The sequence below is a fragment of the Geospiza fortis genome, unplaced genomic scaffold, assembly GCF_000277835.1.
Source record: "Geospiza fortis unplaced genomic scaffold, GeoFor_1.0 scaffold53, whole genome shotgun sequence".
NCBI lineage: Eukaryota > Metazoa > Chordata > Aves > Passeriformes > Thraupidae > Geospiza > Geospiza fortis.
The window spans coordinates 659735-682194 of NW_005054305.1; the positions used below are offsets into that span (position 1 = coordinate 659735).

Below are 22460 nucleotides of genomic sequence, written 5' to 3' on the forward strand. Positions count from 1 at the left end.
GCCTAAAAGGACTGGGATTATCAAACTAAGAAAGTATTATGGTTAAAAGTATAAAAATAGGAAAGATAATCAGGAACTTCTGGTAGGTCTCACAAAGAAAGAAGGAACATGGAGTTATATTAAGAAACATGCAGAACTGACAAGAAGATCTACTCTTCATAAAACATTGGATTGAGCTATGAAATATGTAATGAGAATGCATAATTTAGTGAGGTTTAAAACAATTTTTTCTTCCTATGAATAGAAAAGAGATAAAGGACTAGAAAAATTAAGAATTAAATTATTCCCGGTAGACATACAAATCATATACTTTGGCCTTAGAATAAATATCCAAATATTACTGAGTAGGAAGAGTTTAAATTGGAAAACAAGTTATTCCATATCTGATCATTGTACTGTTTTGCACTATTTTCCAAAGACATATTTGGAAGGAGGACACCACACTAGATGGATACTTGTAGCATTTAGCATGTCAGCTCTCCTAGGATTGTCATGTAACTATTTGAGGGAAACCATGGCAATAGTAGGGAACTTCTCTGAAAAGCTCAGCAAGAAGCTGTTCTCAGCAAGAAGCTGTTCTCAGCAAGCTGTTCTCATTCACCTCTGACAAGGGCAAATGAATGTAGCCAAATATTCAGTGGTCGTGAAATAAGTTTGATGGCAATCCACTGCACCTTGTGAGTTCCAGAGTCAACTTTCTCACGGGAAATTATTAAGGATGTATCAACCATAAAAACTTCCTCTGTAGAAATGTGAATGATTCTTGAACAAATACATGGGAACACGTATCTGGCAAATGCACAATGGGAGAAAATTTTTAATTTGAAAGGCTGTTGCAGTATAAGATTTATGTCTTCAAGCATTACTGTTCTTATAAAACAGATGCTATGATTGCCATGATTTCTAAGATCATGTCTGAAGAAATCCCTCCAATCACACTCTTAAAAGACTGGGATCAAATGCATCATTCTGTCCTGTAAAATGTGTAAGAAATAGGAAAACTTGATAAATACATTGTCACAGAGAAGATCCTGCCTCGTATGTAAGACCCTATGCTTTTCCATTCAAATTGCTATTGCTGTTCTGTGGTCTTAGCTGAGTGTCTTCTAGGTATTAGGTATTCTATAGCTGAGCATCATTAGCATTTCCTTTTTTTTTCTTTTTTTTTGGAAGGGTGTTTCCTCCTTTTTCTCTTCCTATCACCTTGCTTTTAACACTTTTATTTACACTCTTCTTTTTACCCTTTTCCTTCCCCTGGCTGCTTTCTCCTGAACCTTCAAGGAGTGATTTTATCACAAGCCCCAGTAGCAGTGGCACCATGGACGCCAAGAAAGCCCGGGCAACCCCAGTTGACTGCTTAGTTATTTGTGACATGTCTCTGCATGGCATTGCCTCATACTCCGGATTTTGGGACAGTCACACAGTAACCATTGCCGTGGCTTTGTCACTATGGGCGTATTTTGCCATGCAGAAATTCTTCAAGCATGTATCACACAGTTTTTGTGGTAGCACTGTGGTGGGTTGACACTGGCTGGATGCCAGGCACCCACCTCTCTTTGTCACTATGGGTGTGTTTTGCCATGCAGAAATTCTTCAGGCATGTATCACACAGTTTTTGTTCTAGCACTGTGGTTGGTTGATGCTGGCAGGATGCCAGGCACCCACCAAAGCCGGTCTCTCGCTCCCCTCTGCAGCCGGGCAGGGGAGAGAAAATGCAATGAATTCATGGGCTGGGATAATGCCAGGGAGAGATCACTCACCAAATACAGCCACAGGCAAAACACACTCCAATTGGGGATATTAAATTTATTACTAACTGAATCTGAGCAGGTAAGAGGTAAAATGAAAAGTAAAATAAACCTTAAAAACATCTTCTCCCCACACTTTTCTCTTTCCCAGCTCTACCTCCTCCCCTCAGTGGCTCAAGGAGACAGGGAATGTGAGTTACAGTCAGTTCATCACACATTATTCCTGATGCTGATCAGTAAGATGAGTCCTTCCCCTGCTCCAGCGTGGGGTCCCTTCCACAGGAAACACTTCTCTGCAAACTGCTGGAATGTAGGTGACCTTTTTACAGTGTGCAGTCCTTCAGGAACAGCCTACTCCAATTTGGCCCCCCACAGGGCCACTAGTCCTACCACAAAACCTGCTCCAGTGCGGGCTCCTCTCTGCGCAGGTCCCTGGCAGGAGCCTATTCCAGCATGGGCTTCCTAGCCTTGTCTTGGGCATCCACCTGTTCTGGTGTTGGTCTCTTCCATGGGCTGCAGGTGGATCTCAGCATCCCCATGGACTTTCATGGGCTTCAGGAAGACAGCCTGCTTCAGCATGGTTCTCACCATGGACTGCAGAGGAATCTCAGACCTGGAACACCTCCTTCCCCTCCTTTTCCACTGACCTTGGTGTTAACAGGGTGTTCCTCTCCCATATTCTCACTTTGCTCTTCTCTGGCTACAATTTCTGCTGTACAATAACCTTTACTTTTTTCTTTTAAAATATGTTATCACAGAGGTGTTGCCAGCATTTCTGATTGGCCCGGCCTTGGCCAGCAGCACATCCATCTCAGAGCTGCCTTGGACATTGGCTCTGCTGGAGATGGAGGAATCCTCCAGCAGCTTCTCACAGCAGCCACCCCTGTACTCCCCCTGCTACCAAAACCTGGCCATGCAAACCCAATACAAGCACACACAAAAGACAGATGGTATTTAAGGAGCTTCTAGGCTAAGTATTTTTGTTCTCAGAACCCATAATAAAAGACCTGAGGAGTAGCTTCTGCAGAATCAAAGCATCCAGCAATTGCTGGAAGAGATCCTCATTAATGCTGAATTGTCATTCCTTGATTTCTTGTTTATACCTTTACAATTCTATGTCTTTCAAATGAGTGGTTTTCTCTTAAAATACCTAAGCTTGCCTGACCCATGCAACCTGTGACTGCTTTCCTTTTCTTGTCTTGTGTGACTCAACTCTGCAACTTTCCTTATGACTTTGTTACGAGTGATGGCCTAACCTTTGGGAGGGGGAGGAAGATGGGAAGTCACTACCCAGCAGTAGTCAAGCAGACCCCATTATTTGGTGTCCACTCTGCATTTCAAATGTAATGTAATTTCCATTGCTAATCAAGACCTTCCAGATAATTAGAACTAGTAACTCCAGATGCTCTTTTCCAGGCAGAATAGTGAATGCCTTTCAGCTGGGCATACCAGTTGTCATGCATGACTGTGCTAGTGTTCAGTATTCTCAGAACCACATGACTTCTACTAATACAAAGGCATGCACTATTCTGAATCCTTATCAAGTCACTGCCAATTAAAACTGTGGTCTCATGCATGAGATGCTAGAGAAAAAAACATACAGACCACACATCACAAAGGCTCCTTGTTATCATGAAGCTGTTGATAAGAACTTCTGTAATGGAGGGACAGTGCAGCCAATCATCCTGTAGACAGACAAGTGATCCTGTCTACCTCAGGCAAATACTGGGACTGATAGACCTTTATGAACCAGGGTTCACAAAAGGTCTGCTCTCCAGTGGGCAGTAGTGGACAACAGATGTGACATCTGTCATGTCTGGGGGACACTGAAGCCTTTGTGTCTTCTGTGCTTCTTCCATTTCTTAAGAAGGAATGAATACCATCAAAACTTCCAACAAGCACCTAAAATGTAAAATCCTGATGAAGATTCAATAGCCCTATATGGTGCAGAGCTTTGCGAACATAAAAGACTCAATGATACATGATTTCATCATACCAGGCCGTTTTCACAGCCAAAAATCTGTAGACAGGAAGTATTGAAAAAACAGGTAAATTCCCTGTTCTGTACTACTGCCAAAAGAGGAAGGTTAACTGGCTCTGAAGGATACATTAAGGTTTCCAGTATTAAAGCAAACAAGAGCACCCCGAAGAAGAATGGAAAGATTATATATATAGTCTCTTCAGATTGTTTGCAGTGCTAAAAATACTTGCATACCAAATAACCTGTAGATTAGCAGTGAATAGGCAACACCCTTGTTAACAAAGTCTCCATTGCTTTACAGTCATTTAGCATGAGAGACCAGAGTCTTCCTTTTTTACTAGAGCATTGCATTGAGGGAGTTGCCCCTGTTAGTGAAAAGGGAATGTCTTCAGCTATTGCCTTTTTCTTCTTCCTTACTCTTTCAAAAAAGAACTTAAAAAATATAGCTTTTTTTAATTCTACCACATAAGTTGAAGGAGGGATGAGAGCTCCCATAAAAGGCCAGAGCGGGCAAACTACTGGAAGTATTACAGAGCCACAGAGCACAAATTGTTACTCAGCTCAGAACTAAAGGCTTGCATAGGCATGCCATGCTTTATGTTGGCAAAATCAATGAAGAGCATTGCAGAAGCCTCATATAAGACACTGCAAAATTAAAGCCTGAGCAGTCACAGGTTGCAGCAGAGGAGGTTTAAATCGGCTATTAGGAAAAATTTCTTCACAGCAGGAGTTGTCAAGCATTGAAACAGGCTGCTCAAGGAAGCGGTTGAATCACCAGCCCTGGAGGCATTTATGTCATGAGGATGTGGCACTCAGAGACATGGTTGAGTGGTGTACTGGGCAGCGTTGGATTAACAGTTCGACTCAATGAAATTAGAAGCCCTTTCCAACCTGAATGAATCTACATGATGCACTCAAGAAGTACTCCAAAAAAAAAGAACTAAAAAAGAACTACCGTGTTCCTGATGGTGATGAGAGTTTCTGACAACAAAATATGAAAAAACAACATACCTAGAGAAAAGAAGAAAGCTACAGACTTCCAGCATGCTTGCACAGCAGCAAGTGTTATTTTTTATAGCTAAATAATAATAATAATAATAATGCAAATGCAAGAGTGGTCATGTAAAGGAAATACTTATGTAATATGAAGATAGCAAAAGGCTGGTTGGTGAGATTAATGCCAAAAGGACACTATATAAATAATTGTCAAAGCAGCTTGGCCCTATGTTCCTAAGAGTTTTTAAAAGCCATCTATTTTTAAAAATGTTAAAGCAATTTTTATTCCTCTAAAACTTACATGAAGATATTTCTGTATTTTATTTTTCCCCTACACAATGCACGTTCAACATCAAGGAGAGCCAGGGAATTAGTATCTGCTGCTAAAATGATTATCTACTTCCTCAAGGAAAGTCAGATGATTGGGATTTTATGTCATATTTCTACACTTGCAGTAAGGATCATTCTTTTATGGAAACAGGCATAAGAAATTTTATTGAGCGTAAGAATACAAAAATTGACACATTAAACTGTACAAAAGGTACGCTAGCACTAAATGAGGCAACTGTATCCATACAAGAGCCAACATTTACAAATGACTCATACTACTGAAATGTACAGGTGCTGTGGTACTTTCCCATCAAGACTTCATATTCCAATAAAGAAACAAAACCAAAACCAAGAGCAGTAATTATGTTCTAGTGCCTACTGCCTAAATTTAGAAGCCATATTCCAGAACACAAATCAAAAATAACTGACTTTCAATATCCCAGAGAAAACATGTTCAATGAGGATCAAAAAAATCCCTCAATTTTTAAATTGTGAAGATATAGTACCTAGTAAACATTGGCTGATGTTTTTCTGTTAAGATTACAACACACAGCCCCATAATGTTTTACAGAACCTAGATCCAAATTTCAGGTGGTTCTAAAGGCAGTTTAGCTCAACTGACATATAGACCAATAACAAAAACACACTGCCAATGTTACTAACATGGATTTTTTTTATTATTTTCACTACTTTAATTTCAGAATATTTCATTGGCCAGTGCATTAAGCAAAGGCATCATGATTTTGATTTTTTGACCCATGTTCATTAGGGTTAAAATAAAGCTTTTGGAAATGCCATTTATTTTGCTCTCATTTAATCAGCTGACTACTGCACATGGCAAGGAATCTACAGAGGCTAAAAACACAAGGTCAGTTATAGAAGCAGAGATAAACAGGTATGGGGGAGTCAAGAGAGAGCATAGCCCCTAAATAAGCACATAGTTTAAAGGAATGTGGCTCTCATCAAAAGCTCATAGATTTGCTTCATTAGATTGCTACCTTGCTTTAGATAACAAAAATGTTAAAGAGATGACAAAAGGAAAAAAACTTCTAAAGAGAAGGAACTGGGATGTAGTAAAGACTAGTTTGTTACAGAAAACAAAAAGTAAGTCTGTAAAGATAAGAGAAAAGAGGACAACAAAAGAATGCATAAAAACTTCCCAGCTGTTGGAAGACTTTTCTAGCTGTCAAATTAGAATTCTGGAGTATAAAAAAGGAAGAGAAAATTAGAAGCTTAAATAATGTCATCATTATCATATCTGAAACAAAATATTCATACCAGGGCCAGAAGATTCACGCACTATGTTGAGAACAACTGAGTTTTAAACTCATTCTGCAAAAATAGCCTAGAATTAGAAAATTCGGTCTGTGTTTAGATGGTCTAACTCAAGTTTTGTTGTATATCCTAGGGATCCATGTTGCATTCAAATATTGTAGAATTAAGGAGCAGCTTTCTTTATCTATCAGCTCCTAAATGCCTTTAAACAACTGCAAAATTGTTTTTATCTTTGTATATTTGAATGTTTGACCTATATAAACAACACTCCAATACTTCAATGCTTTTAATAGGAAACACCATCATAAACTATCCAAGATATGAATGCTGGGTTTTATTTATTTATTTTTTAACACAAAATTATACACAGAATAGATAAAAACATACTACTTTCACATAGCATTGATCCACTTTCTTTAAAGTATTTGGACCAGAGCTGCCCATACCGTAATTTTACTGTTACTTTCCTGAGGAAACATCAAAGTCTGTCCAACTGGTCTAACAAGAAGAATACAGACATTTTAGACCATTTTGATGTATCTAACATGCACCAAATCTACAAGTGATTAGATATACAGCCAGAATTCATATGATGTCCTATTTAGAGCTTTCTCTGGTACACATATTCAAGAAGTTCAGTGAAGTTTCATCTGGGAGTATGAGCAGCTAAAGACAAAGCTTGGTTTTCAAACTACTGTGTTTCTTTTTCTAGATTATTTACAAGACTACTATACAAGGACTAATCTTTTCAAAAGAGGTTTTGATTTTTACTCATGTAAAAGGTGTCTCTGTGCAGTTTCATAGGTAACTGAACAAGCAGGAGACAGACATTTACATTTAGTCTTGCTAGTAAAATAAGACTTGGGGAAGGATGTGAACTGTCTGTGATGTGTGTGCCCAAAACGCATAGATATGCTATTGAAAGTACAGAGTCTGAGCAAAGCATTTAAGAAAATGCAAATATATTGTTTAATTCTTAAATGTATTTGTGTCAACAAAACAAAGAATTACTTCCTTCCACTTAAAATCAGTTTCAGTGCTAAACACAGGTAAGTACCCATCCCTTTAGAAGGCACCATACTAGAGCTTCAGAAATGCAACATTTTTATCTTCATCTTTCTAGTGATTAGACACTTTCAGCCTTCTTTTTGTAACTGTCTAGGATGCTGGTCAAATTTGACAATAGATCTTCAGGCATGAATTCTTCATCGTCTCTGTAAATTCTCGCATTCTGTTCCTCAAGGTATTTCTAGAAAAGAGGTACAGAAAGTTTTATTAGCTCTATCATGGTCTGTATTTTACTGATTCTGCTAAAGCATTTTAAGCAGTCATTGCACAGGTTAACTTATTTCAGTTAAACACTTTCCTGAAAGACATCAATCAGAAGCAGGTTTAACCTGACAGGATGTTATTGCTGAAACTTAACAATCAGTTCTGATTATTTACACCAAAGGTTTTGTCAGAAAATTTAACTAGAATACACAGACTCAGTGCAGCAGCTAAATAACTGATAATTCCTTAGAAAGATTAAGCTCTAATTTCCAAGTGTTTAATTGCAAATGTCTCTAGAGAGATTTAGTTCTGAATATCAAATTTTAGCTTACCACTATAGATGCTACATGACTAGCAACTGTTTCTAAAAGACGACTCAAGTTAGCACCAATTTTTCTCTTCTCTTCTGTTGTTGTTTGCAAAACGACTTGATATCTAAAAGGTAAAGATACTCAGGTCATGTCCATAATTAGAGAATTCCTGACATTTAAAACAATCACTTCAAGTCTGATTTATCATCACGTTTAGCCATACTTTTTTTTCATTAGTATTAATTTGAACCAAGTTACAATATATTAATACTCAACTTAAAAAAAACTCTTACATGGAAAACAGGAGTTCTGATACAGCAGACAAATATTTTAGCAAAATACTGTTGAGGAGAAACATCTTTCAGCTATTAACTTGTGAAATTAATACACTGAGATGGATACCTGCTGACACAACTTTATCTTACATTCAAGAGAATATCTTTATCCTTAAAAACCAAAAATAACAAGGGAGACATGGAAGTTAGGAGCCTTACTGTCTTTGGAGATCATGCAATTCATTTGTGGCTTCACTGAGCCCTTCATAGACACCACTCTCAAGTAACTGTTTATGCTTCTTTAACGATTCCAGTTCATTTGCACATTTCTGCTCTTCTTCTTCTATCTCCTATAGTCATAAGGAAAGAGAAGAAAAAAAAATGGCCTCTCTCAGGTATAATTTAGATTTTTTTTTTCTTCTTTCTGCTACCTGATTATATCTTAATGCTTGAATTCAAAATTCATACAAGTAGCTCCAACTTCAGAACCGAAAAAAACCCCCCAAGGATATCCCTCTCAAACCTAAAGTTTCAGCTGTTTTCTGTATCATCCCCATCCCAGAATAAGCCTAACCATCTCTTTATTCCTTTAACCATATTTAAAGGCCTGTGTTGCATCTACTTTCCCTTCAGAGTTAAACTAAAAAAGTGTTGTTTAGGTAGTCTAAATAGCTTAGAAATGGCACATCATGAACAACTGTTTCTAGGTTAAAAAGATGCAACCACATTTGAGAAAGAAAACAGCTTTTCCTTTTTGTCTTAAAGAGAGTACAATTCCCAATAATCATCTCTTCAAGGAGAATGCCACTGTTGATGCTATACAATCCACAAAACCAAAACCAAAATTCTGCCGTCCACTCAACAGGCAATTCTGTAGATTACTGAAACATCATCCTTCAAAAATAATTTTAATACTTAAGATTTACAAACAGCATTTTAAAAATTAGAAGAGGAATTACATGAATATGTCTTATTATAAACATCTGGTGGCAAGTGTGTATTTTATGAGCTTAACTTTAGAGAAAAGCATATGCAAGAGCACAGATCAAAAGCTAAATGTCATGTGGTTTTGAAAAATATAAACTAAATTAATTGCCTTTATATACCTATATATGCCTGCCTCAGCAGGTATTAGCAGTGAAATAGCCCTGTTTCATGGATATGGCATAGGAGTTTGGATTTACAGGAGCATATATGGTAAATACTGTCTCAGGTCAAAGAACATTTTCCTGCAGGACACCACAGCCCCACTAAAGCAGTGTTGTCAGAGAAGTTGGGAGGTACCAAAATAGCCGCTCAGTTGTTACAGAGAGGGCTATGTTTTGTTGCTGAACTGCAAGTGGGGAAAAGGACAGGGACTGCTCCTGTGCTGTGAAAGGAAGCTAAAGGAAGCAACAGTTTGAGATCATTAAGACAATTTAACATGCTTTTGATCAATCAATGTTTTCCTTAGCTTTTACAGAATCTGATTAAACATGTTTACTAAAAACTGTAAATGTATTTATTATATACAAACTGATTAGACCAGGCAGATTCCGTTAATCCTAAAATTTCCTTTAAGCACATGCCCGGAGACATCCTGAGGTCAGATGATTGTTGCTGCTTTTATTACTGGATGCAGTAATTTATTATTTACAGGATCTGCTACAGTATGATGCCAGATTCTCTTACAAGAAAGTGAAAATTGATTCAGTTAAGGTAGCAGTCAAATCAGTTTTCTGAAAAGAATGAAAAAATCCTGTAAGAGGAAAGGAAGAAGGCAAAGGCAGAAGCCCAAACAAAAATGCAACCCAAAAATTTAGCTGTAAATACAAAAATTAAGGATAAGGGTATCATTAAGGATAAGTTGTCATCAAGCTGTAAGAAGTTCTACCTTAAGCTTCTGCTGGTAAAGATCATCCAGCTTTTCAGCTTCTTCTGTCAGCATTTTCACACTGCGTTTCTTGTCCTCTAGCATTATATTCACCTAGGATGAAAACATAACCAAGGAAGTATGGGTCAAAAAGAATTCCAACATATAAATCCATGCCATCACAAACCACACCTGGTAGCTCTGAAAAAACAATTAAACTAGGCCAGGCTGGGATGGCATCACCTTTTTTCATAGCAGCCTGTGTTACGCTTCATTTTGGATAAGAGGCTAAAACAGTGTTGGTAACACACCAAAGTTTTGGCTACTGCTGAATAGTGCTAGCACAGCATTCCAAGGCTTTCTATCCCTCCCAGGGCCCCTCACTGAGTAGGGTGGGGACAGGCAAGAGACTGGAGAGATGCATAGCCAGGCCAGCTGGCCAAGAGGACATTCTATACCACATAACATCATGGTCAACAGTAAAAACTGAGCTAAAGGTAGAAGAATGAGGAAATAAAATTCTCATTTTTTCAAACTGTCCCAAATACAATATTACTAAAAATCTTCCTGATGACAATTTGTCAGTGATGGTAAGCTATACAATCAGCAGGAGTGGGCTACTTATTAAAAACAAATACTTCCAATGTTTATGGTCAAATATATGTAAGCTACATAAACTTTAATTCAGGGAATACACAATATTTCAACCAACAAAGACCCCAATTCTTAGAAAAACTTCTAGGTTTCATCACAATTAAGGCAGTCTTCTCACAGCTTCTTACTCTCTACTTGTCCTCAGAAAACTCCAACCAATCCAAAAAATCAACCTACCACACCACACTTTACCCATGCAAAAGTTTGACTGAAAGCAGCAGATAAGGTTTTAGGGTTGGTATCTTAGTGTTAATCTTCATTAACTAACTCACCTGTTCCAAAGTATCTTCCAAAGTAATTTTCCGTTGAGTGGCTCTACTAATTTCTTCCTCAGTCTCGTTGATGATCTCCATGAGGGGAGCCTGTAATACACATACAAGAAGATCCAACGAGTGCAATTTGCTTATTTGAACCAAGATGCACCCCAGTACATCTTTCCCTTTTATTTTTTTTAGGTTACTATATTCTCCAATACCAAATTTCTTTCACATACTACAATGTCATTATGGTGACTCATCACACAAGCTTTTCAATGACGTTTCATTGTGAGATTGAGAGACCTTCCCAGCATTCCCAAAGAAGCACATCTTTTTTGTGAGTGGTATCTAAAGCCTTCAGTGTTGACTCTACTTACCTTGATCTGAGTTCTGTATTTGACTAGGCAATTTGGTCCTGACTCAGGATTAAACTGAATCTCAAAGTCGTGGCCTTTGGAATTCTCAGCACTTACTGGAATTAATTTCAGCTTTCGAGCCAGTTTATGATACTCTGCCAGTTGCATTTCGATCTGCTCAGAGGAGAAAAGGGCACAAATCATAGAAAGAGATACAAGTGAAAAGCTTTGCAAGAAGTATTCATATAGTACTTTAAACAAGTTCCTGAGTTGCTCTCTATAGCCATAATTCCTTGTTTTACTCCACAGTATTCAAGAGCTGTATGCAATGCCAGTCCAGCAGTTTGCTGCATTAGGTACTGTTTCATGATTCCTTCAGAGTTTGCACACTGAGGTTTCTTAGTGTCTATGGCTGAGAACACTGAATGGTTTCACCTGTGGTTTTCCATATTCATCTGCCATAATTTTTCCTGCCTCAAGTTTTTGAGAATTAGCTGATAGGGAACTAAAAACGTGCTGGAAAATAATACTAAACAAATGATCAGTCATCAGGTCAATATGCTTCTCTTATTAGTTTTGACAGGAAATGCCACACACGCACACATCCTAACAACAAACTAACTTGAGCATGCCTTTAAACAAAGCTTATTTAATGCTCTAATTTCTAATTAATGAGTGCTATTAAATGCAAACATTAAAGAACCCAGAGTTTTTTTTCCAGTTTTATGTGCTTCATACTTGCACCTGAGGATTTAAGTTAATAAATGTGCTTGATAAAGGGTAACCCCACCAAATACATTTGAAACTTTTTCTTTAGTTCTCCAATTGGCAAAGCAGTAGCTTTAAAATCCCAACACTTACAGGCTTATATCTTTTCATTCTGTTTGAAGGGACTGAACTTGGCCCTTGAAAGATGTTACAACTTCTACACAAAGAACTAATCAGGCCCTAAATGCATGCAAAGCTATTGATTCAAATTCACTAGTTTTGCCTTACTTCCTTGCTCTGAAATATTAACATCAGCCAGTAATTTCTTGTGTTATCAAAGCAATGGCATGCTAGTGTTATTAAAGCCCTTAATGCTATAGCAGTGACAGCGTACCATGCTTCATATTCTAGATACATCTCTTATGATGCAGAAAAAAGTACATTTCCATTAAGCGCAAAACAGAAAAAGGGAAAAAAAAAAGCAACATTTTTCAGAGATATTGTAAACAGAGGCCATTCTTGTCAGTTTTGCCTGGTTAGATACATGTATGGTCTTGTTAGATTATTTAGGAAAGAAATTATCTAGATTCCAATTTTAAGCTTGCATGATGAAAACTGACAGCCATCTCTGAGAGCAGTGGGGTTTTCACATACCGCCTCTTTATTCCTAGCATATTTTAGCTCTTCATTCCACAGCTGATGTTCTTCTGCTTCTAGTTCCTTAGTCAGCTTGTTAATGGTTTGCTGCAGCTCATTTCTCTCGTGATTTATTCTCTCAATGTCCGCAGCCGAGTATTTTTGGTTATCTAAGATGTGCCGGAGCCGGGCATTCTCCTGCTTCATGGCTTCTACTTCCATTTCTAAGTTCATAAAACATTTGTGAAATGGACATAAAATAACTGCCAATATACATAAACCTCACCTCTGTATTTTATGAGTAAATAACATAATTTTTACAAATCATTACCATTTCATTACTCTAGTGCACAAAGAGCTATTAGACAAAACAAATCTTTATTAGCAATCCATTCTGGAAAGTTTATTTGTAGCATCATCCTACTCCAAGTACCTTGCTCTGCTCTCAAGCTAAGAACTACAATTATTTGAAGACTATTTCTAGCTTCACTGTCCTGACTGTGATCAAGGCTGCCTTACCTGCTGTCTCAACTTCATCATTAACACTTTCCAATTTTTGATCAAGGATGGATATATGAGATTCCAGATTAGCCAAATAAGCCTGGTATTTCTGGACGTCTGCTTGAAGAGACGATTTCACGTTTCGTAGCGTTACTCTACGATCCTAGGAGATGGGTGAAATGAACAACCACTCTTAGATAAATATAAAATAATGACTTCACTTTCCAGACAAGACAGTAGAGAATTGATCAATATCAAAAGCACAAATATAAAACTAAAGAACTTTAATAATTTTTTATCTCTGTGACAGCTAAGTCGAGTCAAGCACCTTTAAAATAAGGCTGAAAATATTCTTGCATTTCAGCATTACATCTCTCATTTGCATCAGACACTGCTTCAGACAAGTCTTACTACATGCAGTCCACAACTTGACTCTAATAATATATGGAGGGCAGATAAAACAGGGTTATGGAAAGTCAGGAATAAACTCAGCACAGTTGGAAGAATCTCAATTTGCCACCTGCACAGTCACGAACCCATTTTTAAACTCAGGACGTATTAAAAGCAAAATCCAGCTTTTCAAGCAGAGTATTTTCCATAAAATATATTGTTACCACTGAATCCTATGCCTCATATTTGAATACCAACACATTTGAAAAAATAATGTTGAAATTTATATTAAAAAAATGTGGTTCAAGTATTTTATTAATATTTCGGTCAATAAAAGACCTTATTACCTGTAAATATCTGCTTATTATCAAACAAATAGTTACTGAAGACTTCACAGAAAAAGCCCAGTTCTATAATGGTATAGAGTCCGTAAAAACCTGGCCTAATTAAAATCTCAAATCACTAAAAATTTTCCATTTGTTATGTATCATAAGTACCTTCATTCAGAAAAGGTCATTATTATAAAATTCAACTCCACCATAAAAACAGACAAAATTTACTAACCGGCTCACTTTCTTTTTCTTTTTCTAGTCTTGCAATCTCTTCTTGAAGTCTTTTGTTTTCAGCTGCTAAACTTTCCATCTGGAATGGATCTATATTAAATAAATCCTCTGTGGGAGAGCAGAAGAGAGAGTGGAGTTACAAATTCATCTCAATATCACCACCTATTTTGAGTATCTGAACTTTGGCTTCAGCACAGTAAATACCCATTATCTGGATAATTATTTTACACTAATGAAATAACTAAAAACAACCAAGAAACTTATCAGAAAAACCTTTCATTAAAATGCAACCAGGCAAAAACCCCAAAACAAACAAGAAGAGAAATAGGTTTCTCAGCCCTCATGTCAGAAAGAGTCCTCATGTCAAAGTCACTCCCAAGAGGTAAGGGTTTCCAAACTCTCATACAGCCCACATCACAGGAGAGTATACAAGTCAGGACTACCTTGTGAAGCTAGAACAAATCAAACTTATTTAACAACCTCTTTCTTATCCATATACTTTCTTGCTTCTTGAGACATCTTTTCCCTAGCTTCACTTGTTCTTTGCCAAAAAATGGGATGGTTATTTTTTCCTAATATCCAGTAACAATGTGGTATCTTGTTTCCTCTCCAACTCATGGCTCCAGTTTGCAAACAAAGGGGCCTTAGTCTGGCTTTTCATAGGAGAGCACAGAAAGTAAGAAATGTTTTTCTTCCTTGTTCTCATATTGTGTTTGCATTTCTGTAGGTGGTGAAATGATGAGTCAAAAAAACCTAATAATTTTGTACCTCCCTGAAGACAAACACAGGTGCATGCTAAATCACATACAGAACCCTCACAATAGAGTTTGGAACTCTTGCAGGCTGTTTTCAGATCTTTCAAAAGCTGAACTTTCTTATCAGCTGTGCATCCTCTGAAAATATTTTTCTTTTTTTTAATTGTTAACTTTGCCAGACAGAAACAAGAGCCATCTGCATAGATGGAGCTCACATCTGAAGAATTGTATACTGGTTTTCCATGACAAAGATATTAAAAAAACACGTGACACAGCTACAGCTGATAGCAGATCATGAGCTATCCATCTTTACTGCTAATATATATATATATATGTAAAAGAGAACATTAAATTGAAGTAACTGAAACGTACTTGGGTATTTCAGACTCCCTTAGATCACTTTCACTTGTAAACTGAACAAACTGATGCTAGGAGAAAAGAAACCAGTAACAAAATTGAATACTTAAAATTTGAAAGCTTACTTAATTTTGACTGCACTTCAGCATCCAACTCTTCGAAGGTATCTCTCCCTTTCATGAAAAGATCATAGCACTTCACACAGTAGTCCATGAAAAGCTGAAAACAATTTAAAAATCTTTCATTTCAACAATTCCAAGGCCTGTAAAATATCTGTCTAAAGCTACTCAATCAGTGGAATTAAACAGACATCAAAAATATCTTTAATGCTTCAACTGTACTTTTGTAAAATTAAACTTTTCTCCTCCCTTTGAACATAGAATGTCAACAGATTATATATTCAGGCAGAAGGAGACACCTATAATTCACACTAAGAAAGGTCTGGAAATACTGTATTTTTCTGGGATATTTAACAAAGATTGTGGAATATTTAAGAATTTTTCATCTTGATGCATATGATTCTCTCAGGCTAGTTTATGGAAACCGGAGATCTGTTTAACAGACCTCTTCTATAAATATGATGATTAAAATTCTGATCTGCAGATGTCTGCAGAAATAAAGAAAAGTTACCCAAAAAGAATTTGCTAGACACTAAGTCACAGATGCTTCAGAAGCAATTACACCAGTATTGTGAATTTTCTATTCTATTTTCTATATACATATATGTGTAAGTGCCAATGTAGAAGAATGTATTTAGTTTAAAAGCACTTTTATTTGCCAAACATCACATTGTAACCTTAGTCCAAAATTATTATTTGACTTGATTTTTTCAATTTCTAATTAAATGTTTTAGCTTATAATGTGACCCTCTCCAAATACCTGCTGTGAGTTAACACTGAGCTAAATCTGAGTAGTACTAATAATTCATGATAAATTAAAAAGAAAGCAAACTGTTGGATTAAGAGCTTGAATTATACTGCTACCCTATTTTTTGGCTCAGAAATAAAACTTTACAACCAATTTTTACACAGTAAAAATTGAGTAGATATTGGCACAAGTCACTATATTTAGAATTAAGTCACTGTCTTTACACTGCACTGCAGACCTCAGAAGTCTTGAGTCCTAAAGGAAAATATATCAGAAACTCTACTAAAACAATAAACAGCATAATGATTCCCTTTCTCCACAAAGGAGAACAGTAGATACTTGGTGATTATAAAATAAGGAGAATATTTTGTTTAATACCCAGTCTTCACCAATAGACTGATCATGATACCTGCTCAGGAAATAGTTGATCAAGTTTTTTTATACAATGCTACTCTACTTTCTTGAAAGCATTGTAATTATAAAATGGAACAGAATCTATAAATACATGACACAACAATCTAAACTGTAATTAAATTGTGTTGTTACAGCACATGGCAAAATCCAGCTTTTCTGGATTGAGAAATAGAATGAGCAATTCTTATTCTAAATTCTTTTTTATGATACCTTATTATGTACAATTCCATCATCTGTCTCTCCTCCCCAGCTCTGTCTGTCATCGAATGATGGTGCATTTTCCCTGATCGCATTGTACAGCTGAAAAGCAGAGGTGCACACAACAAAGAGCAAATGTGAAGACATCCATTAGTTTCCATATTGATTTAATGAAAAGAAGCAAACTAACACTGGATTAGGATTTCAGCAAGCAGGTTGGAATGAACCTGTGTTGACTAAACGCACAGGTAAAGAGGTGTGAACTGGACAGTCAACACTGCCAAATTGTCTCGTGTCTTTTGAGCAAATAAAGACAGGATTTTCATAGGTGCTTAATTCAGCAGTGGTCAACTTCTGTCACAGATGCCAAATTTTGCTCAGACCTGAGTTGGCAGCAATGACAGTTACCACTACTAAAAACCCAAACAAACCAAACAAAATCAAAATTAAATAAAAACACCCCACCCAAACAGAAAACTCGCCACTCTGTGTCAGAATCAATGGACATTTGAATAATTTCAATTGAAAATTCCATCCTTAGATTTCAAATTTAGGAGAGAATGGCAGATGTCACAACATTTGCACAGAAGATACATGTTCTATTCAGTGATTATACTAATTAACTTCTCACGTTTAATGTATGTACAGATCAGCATTTTGCCACCTTCTTTTATACATTAATTTATCCAGTGCATACATTTAAAGAAAAAAAAAACCTATCACAACATAACATGAAAAGATCACTTTAAAAGTTACTAAAACATTAGGCTAAGGGTCAGCTCCCAGATGACAGCTAAGAACATATATGTTTACATACATGTTAAACAAAGATTTGTAGAAAATATGTACTAGATCTGTATTGAAACTAACATTCCAGCCTGGAAAGTGAAAATATTTATCTTAAGGAAAACATTACCTTGACACAATCAATTAACCAAACCAAAGCTGCCACAATCTGAGGCCAGGTGTGTGGTGCTCCCACAGTGTACATGGAGCTTTTTGACAGAGCAAAGGGGTACCTGTACAGCCAAAGAAGATACATTTTTAATAGCTGTGGCAGACAGTGATGAAAACAAACAAGCACATTTTGAAAATAAAGCAGCACATTTTTATATGTACGTGGAAGTACAGAAGGAAGAGCAAACTCAATTGTACTGTACTTCAAAGGAAGTAAGTTGAGTTGTTACAGCACGATTTTATTCAATTATCATGGGTTTCTCATTTGGTGATTCATAGAATATCTTGGTTTGAAAGGGACCTCTAAGGATCAACAAATCTAACTCTTTGCTCCTCATAGGACTGCCTAGAACTAAACCATACAATCAAGAGTGTCATCCAGATGCTCCTTGAACTCCCAAAACTTCAAGTAACTTGTCAGAATTAGTTATTTTATCCAGAATTACACTCTTGATGTAGCAGAATGTAATCCTTTTCAGCATTTCAAGCTATGTCAGCAGTTTCAAATGCTATAGATTAAAACAAAATTTTATTAAAATGCTGAGAAATGAACAAAAGAGATTTGCACGTACATTTAAGGAGCCCTGGCACTTTGACGCCATCATGGGTTCAAACCTACAGGAGTAAAATACACTCCTTTTCTTTTTTTTTTTAATGAGACTGAAAACTCACAATTATCAACAGGCAGAGGATTTTCTTTCTTGGAAAGTGTTGGGGCATTAATGATTTCGAACACTGAACAAATTCAGCAATAAACCACTCAGCTACTTAGTGCTTTTCTCCCCATAACAGTAATTTTTGTTATTTCCACATTCTGCTTTGAAAGCAGAATAAGAAAAATGGCAGGAAAACATATTTTAAACTAAATTAAATTTGTTTAAACTAAAATTAAATTTAATTATTTTGATCCAAAATTCTGGAAATTCCAGTTCTTAGATTCTAACAGAATGAACGAAAAGGTCTGTAAAAGAAAATTGTGTCTTGTCTTTCAAAGTTCTATACAAATAATCAATTAAATTTTACATTACAAAGGAAGATTCCAAGAATTGTGAGTTCAAGCATAAAATGTACAGCAGACACTGAAAATAATAGAGTAAACCTAGAGCTAAACAAAAGTGAAACAAAACAATCACAACATTGTACTTTTAGAATCTCATCTGAATAAAGAAACCTATCCATTCTCCCCAACTATCAATGCAGAATTCTTAGCTTTTAAATTTCTAGCCATAGCATATCTATTCAGCCCAGGAGACTAACAATAATCATCTTACCCAAGGTCTTTAAAAACTTTGGGAATTTCCTCTTCAAATTTTGAGTCAGGCAGTTCATAAGAAGGGCAGAGGAATTTGTAGATAAAGGTGAAGATCTTTAAAAAGTCCTTAACTGATGGAGATTGTAGCGATTTCATGGAAACATTGTGGGCATAAGCATTCTCAACAAGGAACTGTGCAAAAGAAACATGGAATACCAGTCACTAAATAAAATTTATAGTTGAAACAAAGGGAAATAACCATTTTGATTAGCACATTTTACACCTCATAACATACATGGAGAATAAGTTAATATGTTACCTCACAAAGCTTTTTGATACATTGTTGGATGAATGCCTTGTCATGAAGGGGCCTGGGATCCTTTATCTTTTCTGTCCCAAACACACCATACTGGCTGCTGCGTGACCCTCCAGCCCCACTCGCTCTAGGGACAGACAATAAATACACGTCTTGTGACAACGCATAGAAAGAAGAACTCTCTTCACGTTTAAGTCACAACAATTGCTATGTTGATGTTTTCTTTGCATTTGTTATACAAAGTGATACTTGAAGTTTTTTTTTCATTCAAGGTCACTGGAGAAACATCATCAACCTGGAAGCCATAATGCCACATGTACAACAAAGGGATTACTGCATCCTAGAGGAATACCCTCTTCATTTTATTGAAATAAATAAATTTTTAGAGAGCAGAAAAAATAACCCAAAGATGAAGAAAAAATGATGTTGCTGACTGTAAATAAACTCTAAAAATATTTAAGGAATATTTAAAAGGAATAGACCCCTGCAACATTGGGTTGCTATCAAGAAGACGCCCACAACACAAAGTCATGAGCTAAGCAGAAAGTTTATAGATTTTTGGAAGGTTTGTATCTTAGAGAGAGAAAACTAACACAGAGTATACTTCAGATGTCATTCTTCCTTAAACAAGAAAATTTATTGAGATAGTCTTAAGGTCTGCAGTGCACATCATTTCCAAAAGAAAATTTAAAAAAAGCTCCCAAAGCAATTCCTGCTCCACAGCATTACTGTTTAGTTATCAAGGACTGGAGGAAGGCAGACCTGAAGGGCTGCTTGCCTCAGATCCATTATTTCCTATAGTAAAAATCTGTCAAGAAAAAAAAATGCCAAAATTACAGAGGACCATTTTTGTTTTAACTTACAGTGCAGAGAACGAAAACTATCCATACCTGTTCCCAAAACAGCTGACTTTTCTTTCTGAAGCTCCAGATGTAGGTTTGCTCATGCTCAGCTTCCCAAAGGTGCTTCTGTCCTTCCTGAGGAGCAGAAAGAGGGATTCAAGTGACTACTTCTACCAATTCATCTTTTGCTCGTACAAGAGCTATGCACACACATATATTCCGAAGCACCTTCATCCCAGCAACATCCCAGAAAGGTCAACGGAGGCACCCAGCCACCTCCTAAGAAACATGTAACAAAATGTTACCATTTGAAATATGACACAGGTACACAAAAAGGTTAAAGCAAGTATTTTTGCAAAACTGGAGCACACGTGCAAACACCCTTGGCCGTAAGGAGCCTTCTTTTCACTGTTTAAAGTTTTTTCCTCAGTTGCTACTCACATACTCAAACACACTATGATAAATTTCTTCAGAATTAGTTTTATATACTTATTTTTAGCAATATGACCAGCCAGACTTACATCTGAGGTGTCTGAAGACCCATCTTGTTGTTGTCCTGCACTCTCAGTGCCATCATAGATTGTCGACTGCTGCTTCCAGCAATACTTGAGCTTCGCCTCATTGTGACTGTTGTAAACCACAATCCCTCAGTATTCCAGCAGTATCAGAAAATCCAGGACCTAAGGCTATTTTATTTTCTAAATGCCACAATGATTTTCCAAAGGCTCAGAATAAACAAGTAGACCTGTACATTGGACCAAAAAAAAAAAAAAAAAAAAGAAGAAAGAAAAAATGTTATGTTAGAGTCCAGAAATACGTAAGAGTAGCCATAGCCTTTTAAATCAACCATTTTATTGATAAAAGTGTTAGTGTTTCTTTCAAACCTACTGTTTTGCCTTTCTTTATATTTGGTCACTTCAAACCTACAGGTTCCAAAAGTAAAAGAGCTTAAGAAATTTTTCTGTTCAGTCCACTGGGAAAAAGGCCACATTACCACGAGTACACAAGTACTGCTTACAGCCCTTCAGCCGTGCGCCAGCTCCTGAGCTGCTCATTCTGAGCCTACCCATTCCTCTGCAACTGGTCTCCCAGTATTATAGCACAATAACTGGAAAACCTATTCTGAGATAATATTTATGGCTGTCTTCAGAATATGCATGCAGAATATAAATCAAACTGGAATATTAATACCATTATCCCCACTGTGGCATTAAGGGGGAATTTGAAGTAAACAGATTTAAGTCACAAATCAGTCACTAATAAAAAAATCCCTCCATTACAGACATTACCAAAACACATCATTAATATAAACTGTTGCTTCATTTTTCTTCCAGTTCCACTGCTCACAAACCACAACAGAAATTTAGCTCAAGCTCAATTTATAGGGCAGCATTTCTCACTGTGTCTGGGGAAGAATCTGCATTATTCCACTACTTTAACTGGGACCAACCACAGACAATGAATTTTCACAAACATAGCAAGCTATTAGATTCTAGAATAACAGAATCAATTAGGTTGGAAAAGACCTGTGAGATCATCAAGTCCAACTTATGACCAAACACCACCTTGTAAGCTAGACCATAGCACTAAGTGCTACATCCAGCCTTTCCTTAAACACCTCCAGGGACACTGACCTGACCACCATGCTGGGCAGGTGTGGTGGTTGTTTGAGCAAGCTTAAAACACTCATTCCAGTGTATAACCGCCTTTTCTGTGGAGGAATTCCTCCAATCGTCCCACCAAAGCCTGGTGCAGTTTGACATCGTGTCCTCTCGCTTATTGCCTGGGAGAAGAGGCCGAGCCCCACCTGGCTACAGGCTCCTTTCAGATGGTTCCAGAGTGATAATGCTCCCCAGAGCCTCCTTTTTCTCCAGCCTAAACACCCCCAGCTCCCACAGCCGCTCCTTATAGGACTTGTGCTCCAGACCCTTCCCCAGCTCCATTCCCCTTCTCTGAACACGCTCCAGCCGCACAATGAATTGCGGGGCCCAGAAGCGGCCACAGCACTGGAGGTGCGGCCTCACCAGTGCCGCGCACAGGGCTCTGTCACTGCCTGGGTCCTGCTGGCCACGCTGCTGCTGACATAAGCCAGGACTCTGAAAGAGCAGTTTGAGCAGACATTTAAGAATAGTTTGTCAGAGCCAACACACCAGCAGGAAAAAAAAAAAAAAAAAAAAAAGAAAGCGCAGGGACGCAGTAGAGCTGGGTGCAGCTCCACCCGCTCGCCCTGAGAGCGCGTCTAAACCGTACCGAAGGCGACCGGGGGGACTCAGTGGCGAGTCCGCGGCCCTGGACTCACCGCCGCCGCACCGACACTTGTCCCAGGGGGTCAGGGGGTGAAGGGGTGAAGGTGCTGCTGCCGCTGCCCTCCTGCTCCCCGCCCCGCCGTTACCCCCG

General features: G+C 37.5%; 1 protein-coding gene across 2 annotated transcripts; it reads right to left on the reverse strand.

The window, feature by feature from the left end:
* Positions 1 to 5201: 5201 nt before the first annotated feature.
* On the reverse strand, positions 5202 to 22459 carry NDC80 (NDC80 kinetochore complex component). Of its 2 annotated transcripts, XM_031066588.1 has the most exons (18): positions 22363 to 22394; positions 20796 to 20808; positions 20585 to 20733; positions 20112 to 20198; positions 19225 to 19348; positions 18925 to 19097; positions 17613 to 17715; positions 16709 to 16798; positions 15343 to 15436; positions 14107 to 14213; positions 13171 to 13315; positions 12670 to 12875; positions 11329 to 11481; positions 10967 to 11056; positions 10062 to 10154; positions 8408 to 8538; positions 7935 to 8037; positions 5202 to 7579 (listed from the first exon to the last, which is right to left on the reverse strand). In XM_031066588.1, exons 3-18 carry the CDS (start codon positions 20683 to 20685, stop codon positions 7457 to 7459), a joined length of 1923 nt encoding a protein of 640 aa, XP_030922448.1. In that variant the 5' UTR covers positions 20686 to 20733; positions 20796 to 20808; positions 22363 to 22394; the 3' UTR covers positions 5202 to 7456. The 2 variants fall into 2 exon arrangements, with proteins under 2 accessions (XP_030922448.1, XP_005418332.1); XM_005418275.2 differs by having other exon boundaries at positions 20585 to 20808; positions 22363 to 22459.
* Position 22460: the final 1 nt, after the last annotated feature.

Coding starts and splice junctions, on each gene's coding strand:
- NDC80 (XM_005418275.2), bottom strand. CDS start 20,685: ATGAGGCGAAGCTCAAGTATTGCTGGAAGCAGCAGTCGACAATCTATG. Junction 10,155..10,966: donor TGGAAGATACTTTGGAACAG/GTGAGTTAGTTA, acceptor TTTTCATCCTAG/GTGAATATAATGCTAGAGGA. Junction 8,539..10,061: donor TTTACCAGCAGAAGCTTAAG/GTAGAACTTCTT, acceptor TTATGACTATAG/GAGATAGAAGAAGAAGAGCA.